Source organism: Amborella trichopoda, chromosome 3 (assembly GCF_054954075.1).
Source record: "Amborella trichopoda isolate Santa Cruz 75 chromosome 3, AtrichopodaSantaCruz75HAP2 v2.0, whole genome shotgun sequence".
In the NCBI taxonomy this organism is placed as follows: domain Eukaryota; kingdom Viridiplantae; phylum Streptophyta; class Magnoliopsida; order Amborellales; family Amborellaceae; genus Amborella; species Amborella trichopoda.
Genome location: NC_142338.1, coordinates 59,610,746 through 59,620,282, shown reverse-complemented (window position 1 = coordinate 59,620,282; position 9,537 = coordinate 59,610,746). Strand labels below are relative to the sequence as shown.

Below are 9,537 nucleotides of genomic sequence, written 5' to 3'. Positions count from 1 at the left end.
AAGTTTTATTTCTCAAAAGTACCTTTTAAAAGTGTAGGTAAAAAATTAGATTGTCCCCATACAAGTTTGAAATTGCCTTTATTATGGGAACCTTTAAAATTGAGGGTACTTATTGTTAATTTACTGCCTAAGTTGATGAAAATTCAGGATCAGCAATTTGGAAGTGTGCCCTTTTTTTTGCTAAAAGAAAGTTGAATTTTTTTAATTATAAATTCTCCTTCATGATAGAGATGTGTAAAAAAAGTGATTTAAATTAGCAGACAACTTCCCTCCTTTTTCATCCAAAATGTTAAATTCTTACCCATTTTGCCCATTCCCAAATCTCTGTAGACAAAAGGGGGGTGTTACCCTACCCATGGCTCCAGAAACCTTATCCCATTTCCCCACCACACAAAAACCAAAGCATCCAAAAATAAAAACACAAACCCAAACCCAAACCCAAACCCAAATCCAAACCCCTCCTCCACTTCTCTCCTTCCTTCCTCAACAATGCTGCCCCATCTCTCTTTGCACTCCACTACTACTCCCCTCTTTTTCACTCCTCCCCACCACCACCTCTCTTTCTCTCTCCTCCCCACCATACCACCACCACCACCACCACCACCACCTCAGCTCAAACACCAATTCAGAGCCATTGGTCCTCTCAGATACAGCGTCCGCATCGAGCACGGGGCGCAGAGCGAGGTTCTGGAGGTGGGCGAGGGCGAGACAATCCTCGAACGGGCGCTCGACGAGGGGATTGACGTGCCCCACGACTGCAAGCTCGGCGTCTGCATGACCTGCCCTGCCAGGCTCATGAGTGGTGTAGTGGACCAGAGTGAGGGCATGTTGAGCGAGGATGTGGTGGCTGAGGGCTACGCTTTGTTGTGTGTATCGTATCTGAAGTCCGACTGCCACATAAAGACCATACCTGAAGAGGAGCTTCTCTCTCTACAGCTTGCTACTGCTAATGACTGAGTGAGGAGAGAGAAATTGGGCTCTCTCTCTCTCTCTCTCTAGCACACACACATATGGGCATGGGATGGGACGAAGTCAGGGGTAATCTGTACTTCAGGACTGGTGCAATGCCTTTCGGTATTGGAGCTATCAATTTGAGATAAGGGTTCAGAGCTACGTCTCTCTCTTCAAAAAGTTATTCAAAGAAACAAATAGCCTGGAAAAGTATTCTCATGCTTTTTGTTTTAATTTCTTATGTCTTGGGGAGTTGAAATATGTATAGTTCCTGCTACTTGTAACAATTGCATGAAGTTGATCCATGGATGATGTTGATTTTGGATGTCTCCCTCTTCTTGGTGAAATTTTTCTTTTTCTTTGTTTTTTTGACAAAGGTTCAGCATATTATAAATGGCAGTTACGGGAAGGAAATTACATCAGAAATTTTTATTTTTCTTCCCCATTCTGAAGAAATCGGTACTTTGAAGAGAGAGAGAGAGAGAGAGCACCATTAACTACTAGCAGCCTAAAGAGTTACCAGTACCACTCAATAGGGCAAGAGACCCAATAGCTGGATTTATGAGACAAGGGTTCGGTTTGTTTTGTGAAGAAATCATTACTTTTTTCCAATGGTTTAAAAAACTGATCGGTGACCCGGATCGGGCACCCAAAAAATTGATCTGGATCGACGAATCGGCGATCCGGATCGGGAATCGGGTGAATCTGTCAGAATAAAGCTTCAAAAAAATCCGAAAAGATTATTAAAATTCATTATAAATATTGTTTTTTAAGAATTCAATAAGAAATGAGGGTACTCCATTAAGAATTTTCATGTTTTTGAATGAATATGTGAATATTGATATGTTCTATCCCTGCATGAACCGCCATTCAGCATTTAATTTACATCACACAAAAGGATAAACATTGAATTATCATTGAATAAGTATATCAACATACATGGACTACAATAAAGCATAAAATTAGTAACATACGATCTAAAAATAAAATGATAGACGACGTTGTTCTTCTTCTTGATCACGGTGGTGCCATTGATTGAATTCGTTTGACAATTAATTGATTCGATCTAAAAACGAATCATCGATATTAGCAGGCGTCTTACTATTCCCAAATCCCTGAGTGTTAGTGTTTTGTTGTGTTCCCAATCCAAAATCCTCGAAGCTTGTCCATCCTTCATGCTCACCTGCACTGTCGTGCTCTTCCCTACACTGTTACTGTTGGGACTCGATAGGTGAATAATATGGCTGGGATAGGTGGCCTCAGAATCATCATCTCTCTCATTTTCTCTTAGACCCCCTTCCCACTGTCCCTCATTAGGTGCAATATCACCGACATCTCCGACGAATTGTGGATACGTTGGCTGACTGCTTCCTCTTTCATGCTGCTCATCACTTTCTTCAAGATCTTCATCACCGATAGTTTCAAGGAACGCTCTCTTGTGCAACACTGGCTCCTCCTCTTCTACTACCCATTGGTCTGCTGTGTCTGTGACAAATATTGTGTCTCAGTCTATCGGCCCATAGTCTTCAAGCTTCTTTCTTATTTGTTGCTCTCTGAGGTTTAAATTATAATGAACGTAGACTAGTTTATGAAGCTTCTCAGAAGCGAGTCGATTCCTCCTAGTAGTGTGCAACCATTGGAACGTACTCCAGTTGCGCTCACGCCCAGTAGCAGAACATGTCTGGGAGAGCACCTTGATTGCTATCCTCTTTAGGTGAGGTGCATCAGTACCATATATCTCCCACCATTCAGCTGGATTAAAATGCAAAAAGCATTGTAAGGGCAAGAACAATTCATAAAATTAAATATATGAATGAACAAAATATTAGAGAGGGGATAACCTAGATCCATCATAGTTCGAGAATTTCTGGCAAGTCTAGTTCCGAAGGATCCTATAGCATCCCTATACATAGCAAGCTAAAACAAATATATTACGTTTTAGTGCATTATTACTCACAAATATAACAACTCAATGAAGTTCTTACCCAAACATTAAATAATACCTCTTGTATTGCTGCTACTTGGTTTCGATGGCTTCTCTCCAATCGTGCAATAATGTATCTGACCCCTTCCAAAATCCTCGAAGCTTGTCCATCCTTCATGCTCACCTGCACTGTCGTGCTCTTCCCTACACTGTTACTGTTGGGACTCGATATGTGAATAATATGGCTGGGATAGGTGGCCTCAGAATCATCATCTCTCTCATTTTCTCTTAGACCCCCTTCCCACTGTCCCTCATTAGGTGCAATATCACCGACATCTCCGACGAATTGTGGATACGTTGGCTGACTGCTTCCTCTTTCATGCTGCTCATCACTTTCTTCAAGATCTGCATCACCGATAGCCTCAAGGAACACTCTCTTGTGCAACACTGGCTCCTCCTCTTCTACTACCCATTGGTCTGCTGTGTCTGTGACAAATATTGTGTCTAAGTCTATCGGCCCATAGTCTTCAAGCTTCTTTCTTATTTGTCGCTCTCTGAGGTTTAAATTATAATGAACGTAGACTAGTTTATGAAGCTTCTCAGAAGCGAGTCGATTCCTCCTAGTAGTATGCAACCATTGGAACGTACTCCAGTTGCGCTCACAGCCAGTAGCAGAACATGTCTGGGAGAGCACCTTGATTGCTATCCCCTTTAGGTGAGGTGCATCAGTACCATATATCTCCCACCATTCAGCTGGATTAAAATGCAAAAAGCATTGTAAGGGCAAGAACAATTCATAAGATTAAATATATGAATGAACAAAATATTAACGAGGGGATAACCTGGATCCATCATAGTTCGAGAATTTCTGGCAAGTCTAGTTCCGAAGGATCCTATAGCATCCCTATACATAGCAAGCTAAAACAAATATATTACGTTTTAGTGCATTATTACTCACAAATATAACAACTCAATGAAGTTCTTACCCAAATATTAAATAATACCTCTTGTATTGCTGCTACTTGGTTTCGATAGCTTCTCTCCAACCGTGCAATAATGTATCTGACCCCTTCCATAATCTTGTGGGGTTGTTCAGGTGTCAAATAGAAAAATTTTGGGTTGAAGTAGTAACCTAAAAAATATATAGGTAGAAAAATATCATTTACAATTTCATAAAAAAATGATTTAAACTGAAACATTGTAATGATATAAATATATATTTACCAGCATAATGAATTGGACGTCCAAATTTGGCGTTCCACCTCCTTTCTATAATCTCAATCACTTTGCTAGCAAAATTACACTTCTTCCCAATAACTAATTTCGCCTTCTCAATACCTTCATAAAAGATACCCATGGTAGCTTTCTTGTCAGCATCCACCATTCTTAACACCGTGACCAAAGGGGTAATGGCCTCTACAACACTGGAACATCGATACCAGAACTGCCTATTTGAGACTATGTTATCCACTTTTATACCGGTACTGGACTTCAAGAGGCGGTCATTTAACCACTCTTCACAAGTAAACAATCTCTTTAATGCAACTTCAGATTCTCGAATGGAGTCCACAGCTAAGTAATCGGTAGCAAAGCGGGGTTTTGGCAGGCCTGATTATCTCTTTTTTCTTAGAGTGTTCTCTAAGCAGAAATAAAATTTTAGAGTGGTTGTATATAAATCTCGACACCAACCTTGCTTCCTCTAGAGTCTCCTTCACAATTTTGATCTCACCGATCTCCTCTAACATAAGATCGATGCTGTATGCAGCACACGAGGTCCATACTAGATGCTTCCTCTTATCCATCAACTTACTGCCCGCAGAAACACATGCACGCGCATTGTCCGTAATAAACTGGACTACATGCTTATCTCCCACCTCCTCCACTATCTGATCATATAGTCGTACGTAGAAGTTTGCATCCTTCTTCATCCCTGATACGTCTTTGCTAGACAAAAAAGCTGTACCTTTTGGGGAATAGGCCAATAAGTTTAAAAACTCCTTTTTGCTAACTTTATTCAACCAACCACACTCATGAGAGTAATGCCCGTCCTTGGCTAACTCTGTTTATATTCTTCAATCCACTTTTTAACTTCCTCCACCTCTTCATCTAATATTGGCCCACTGAGCTCATATGCCGTCGAGGGTTTTACCCCAAGCCCGACTCTCTGGATTGCACTGACCATAGGTGGAAAATATGGGCTATTGACTGCATCAAAGGGAATCCCTTTATCGTAGAACCATTTACCAACATATCTCCCTAACATGTTTCTTGTACCTTTAACCATGCCATTTAGGGTCATCTGTTGTGACTTAGGCTTCGAGAGAAATGGGTATTTACGACCATGACCTGCAATACTAGCACTCTTAGGTAACCTAGAAGCAATTTCTTCAACAACTGATTCTCCTTTATACATATGGCCACCAACCCCTCCATACATATTTGACCTGGGCCCGCCATACATGCTCGAGCTGGGCCCGCCATACATGCTCGAGCTGGGCCCGCCATACATGCTCGAGCTGGGCCCGCCATGCATATCTGAACTAGGCCCACCATGCATATCTGAGCTAAGCCCACCATGCATGTCTGAGCTAGACCCACCAGGCATTCTAAACCCACGTTCCCTCTGATATTATTCATGTAAACTCAATCTTGTGGCCATGTCCAGCTCATTATTATAATGTTCTTCTAGGTCATTATTATATTGCTCTTCTGTATCATTCATGCTTGATGGTGTATATAAACTAGCTATCTCCTCATTCATCCTATGTTTGACAATTTTTTTACCTTTGTTAGCATTAAGAATTGCCGCCATCTGTTTTTTTACATTATTAGGGACACTAGTGCATGCAGAAACTTCTCCCTTAACCCCTGCTAAGTGTTGCTTGAACCTGTGTACCTCACTACTTATCACTTTTTGACAGTAATTACAAATAATTTTGTTTTTTTTGTTGGGATCAAGTCTGACCCCATGTTGCCATACAGGGTCTTCTGCAGATCTTGACATGATTCAACTGTTTTAAGATGTTAAAAGTATAAAATTAACTCGACAGTTCAAAAAGAAAAATAATCACCATGTGTTGTGATAATATGTTGCGGTAGTTCATGTAGTCATATTTGTTGTTATTTGTTATTGCAAAATACCTTTATTGACAATAATATTGTCGTACATATCAATTATAAACATTCAGGATAATATAATACAAAATGCAAGCTCCAAACATGGCTACAACTCAATTATCAAGAACATACATTTTTTGCATTAAAAAATTAATAATAAAAACAATTCTTCACAGAGCCAGCTAACATCAGTCATTCCAACTAAAAAATCCATGAACAACAGATAAAAAAAATACAGTTTTGTATTAAAAATATAATAACATGCATTTTTTTGCATAAATAATCTATCAACATACAATTTTTTCAACAAAAACTTTAACAATAAAAATTTAAAATATGGTTTAATACCTCATGATAATTAAAAGCTTGTCACGATTTTCACATCTTTTCAGAAAATCATCATTTTTCAAAAAATCAGATCATGGAAAAAAAAAAAAAAAAAAAAGTACAGCAAACTCAAACAATAAAAATTAAAAATTGGGTTTAATACATCATGATAATTAAAACCTTATCACGATTTTCACATATTTTCGGAAAATCATCATTTTTCAAAAAATTCGATCATGGATGAAAAGAAATAAAAAAAAAAGTACAGCAAATTTTCAAAAAATTCGATCATGGATTAAAAAAAAAAAGTAACAAATTTTCAAAAAGTTCGATTCTGGATTAAAAAAAAAAAATTACAAATTTTCGAAAAGTTCGATCATGGATTACAAAAAAAAAAAGTCGATCATGGATTAAAAAAAAAAAATCACAAATGTTTAAAAAATTCAATCATGGATTACAAAAAATTCAATCATGGATTACAAAAAATTCGATCATGGATTACATAAAATTCGATCATGGATTACATAAAATTCGATCATGGATTACAAAAAAAAAAAACATAAAAAAACAAAAAATTTGATCGTGGATTACAAAAACAGAAAAAACAATTCGATCATGGATTACAAAAAATTCAATCATGGGTTAAAAAAAAAAAAAAAAACAAAAAATTCGATCATGGATTACAAGAAAAAAAAACAAACATTTCGATCATGGATTACAAAAAATTCGATCATGGATTACAAAAAATTCTATCATGGATTACAAAAAATTCGATCATGGATTACATAAAATTCGATCATGGATTACAAAAAAAAACAAACAAAAAAAAAACAAAAAATTCGATCGTGGATTACAAAAAAAAGAAAAAAACAATTCGATCATGGATTACAAAAAATTCAATCATGGATTACAAAAAACTCTATCATGGGTTACAAAAAAAACAAAAAACAAAAAATTCGATCATGGATTACAAAAAAAAAAACAAACATTTCGATCATGGATTACAAAACATTCGATCATGGATTACAAAAAATTTTATCATGGGTTACAAAAATAAAAAATAAAACAAAAAATTCGATCATGGATTACAAGAAAAAAAAACAAACATTTCGATCATGGATTACAAAAATTCGATCATGGATTACAAAAAATTCTATCATGGGTTACAAAAAAAAAAAAAAAAACAAAAAATTCGATCATGGATTACAAAAAAAAAAAAACAATTCGATCATGGATTACAAAAAAATCGATCAAGTATTACAAAACATTCGATCATGGATTACAAAAAAAAAAAAAAAAAAATCTGTTCTTCATAGAGCCAGTTTACATAAGCCATTTTAACTCAAAAATCTACCACTAAGTGAATAAATTACATCCAATTGAGTACATTTTCTGATAAACAACAATATAAGGAATCAAAACCCTAAATTTTAACACATTATTTCTAATATATCATTGAAAAAAAGTCAAAAGGCAGAAAAAAAAAAAAAAAATAGCGGAATTTTGGTTCCGCAAACATCTTTGTATTCATCTCAAATTTCATGCTGTAATTGACCAAATTATATAAAATTGAAAATTTTAAATCATAATAGACACAATAAAGATTAAAAACCCTACAAATTGAACTCATTATCTTCAAAATATGTCGTGAAATAAATCATATGGCGGAAAAAAAAAAAAACCCAAACTTCTTATCTGATTTTGTGAACCGAAGCCTTCAATCTCCAAAACACTCTGTTTTTTTCATCGATTATCACAAATTAGTAACAAAAGGTTTTGATGCACAACTTTATGATCAAAGTGCCTACAAATTTTGAAAGATTCATGCCTTACTTGGCATGAAACACAAGGAAAGGCGGAAACCCTAAAAATGCAAGTTTCGTGATCCAAAAACACCAAATTTTTCAACCATTTAATCCGTGTAAAAGCTGAATAAAGCTGTTTACAGCCTGCAAATTAGATCACATGCCAAAAAAAACAAGAAAAATGATAAAAAAATGACAAATTTCGAAGAATCCCGTGAAGAACACTATGCAACCCGTGTTCTTCACGGACTCGCTGATTCCGTACAGTGAATCGGCGAGTCACTGTGCAGAATCGTCCGATTCTCTCTAGAACCGTACGATTCCCGTTTTTTTAACCGATTCGATCCCCCCATGGCTATTCCTGAGTCGAACCGGGCGAGCCGGTTCGACTCGGCGTTTTTTTAAACACTGTTTTTTTTCATTTATTTGTTTTGTTGGATAAGTTGGTCCGTGTCTTCTTGTTCATAGGCATTGAAATGTTTCGAAACCCGATTTGTGTGGTGGATAATTCGCCTATAGATCTGTATCAACAATCTGGAATGAATCTGAATGATCTAAAAAATATTTAAAAATAAACAAAACAAAACGAAAATTAAATAAATGCTAATCAGTCGAGATTTAGAGGGGATAAAAAAAACTTTAGATAATCTTGAATATATATATATATATATATATATATATATATATATATATATATATATATATTGGTGAATAATCTTCCCAACGTCTATAGGCAAAAATGAACAGTGATTTTGCCTGCTCTCATCACCGTCTACTTCATCGCACGCTCATGATTGTCCAGTAGTGTTTCATTTCGATTTTTTTTCTACAAATCGGAATGACCTAAAATTTAGAGCGTGTATACATCTTAGTGAGATGCACCTCATAAAAATAAAAATAAAAATAATTCATGAAAAGTAATTTCACCAAAATACCCCCGAAACATTTCGGGGGTATTTTGATCAAATTTTTTCATGTAAAATATTTTTTTGATATTTTTTCGTAGATTGTTCTATTTTTTATAAATACACGCTTCAAATTTCAGGTCATTTCAATTTTTTTTTTTTTTAAAAACATGGAACACTACTTAACAATTGTGATAATGCGCTGAACTTTGGACGGTGATAAAGGGAGGCGAAATCATTGTTCTTTTTCACTTATAGGCATTTTGTACTATTTTCCTATATATATATATAAATGATCCTACAAGACCCTCCCCATCCATGTGTGTAAGACCCCAAAAGATCACAATTAAATTTGACATAGATCTATAGAAAAGTCAAGTCCCACACCTATGTGATAACTTTTTTAATATAAAAATCATGAATATGAAAAAATAAATAGATTTTGAAAATTAAAAAAATAATAATTTTATAAAGAAAAATTCGGATCGTTGGTTTTTACTATTTTTAA

The 9,537-nt window shown here is 35.8% G+C and overlaps 1 protein-coding gene across 1 annotated transcript; it reads left to right on the top strand.

Moving 5' to 3' along the window:
- The first annotated feature begins 397 nt into the window (after window positions 1-397).
- Window positions 398-1,276, top strand: FDC1 (2Fe-2S ferredoxin-like superfamily protein). The gene has a single exon (XM_006826211.4). It carries the CDS (start codon window positions 490-492, stop codon window positions 955-957), a length of 468 nt encoding a protein of 155 aa, XP_006826274.2. The 5' UTR covers window positions 398-489; the 3' UTR covers window positions 958-1,276.
- Window positions 1,277-9,537: the final 8,261 nt, after the last annotated feature.

Excerpts from the sequence above, each read along its gene's own strand:
- FDC1 (XM_006826211.4), top strand. The coding sequence starts at position 490 with ATGCTGCCCCATCTCTCTTTGCACTCCACTACTACTCCCCTCTTTTTC.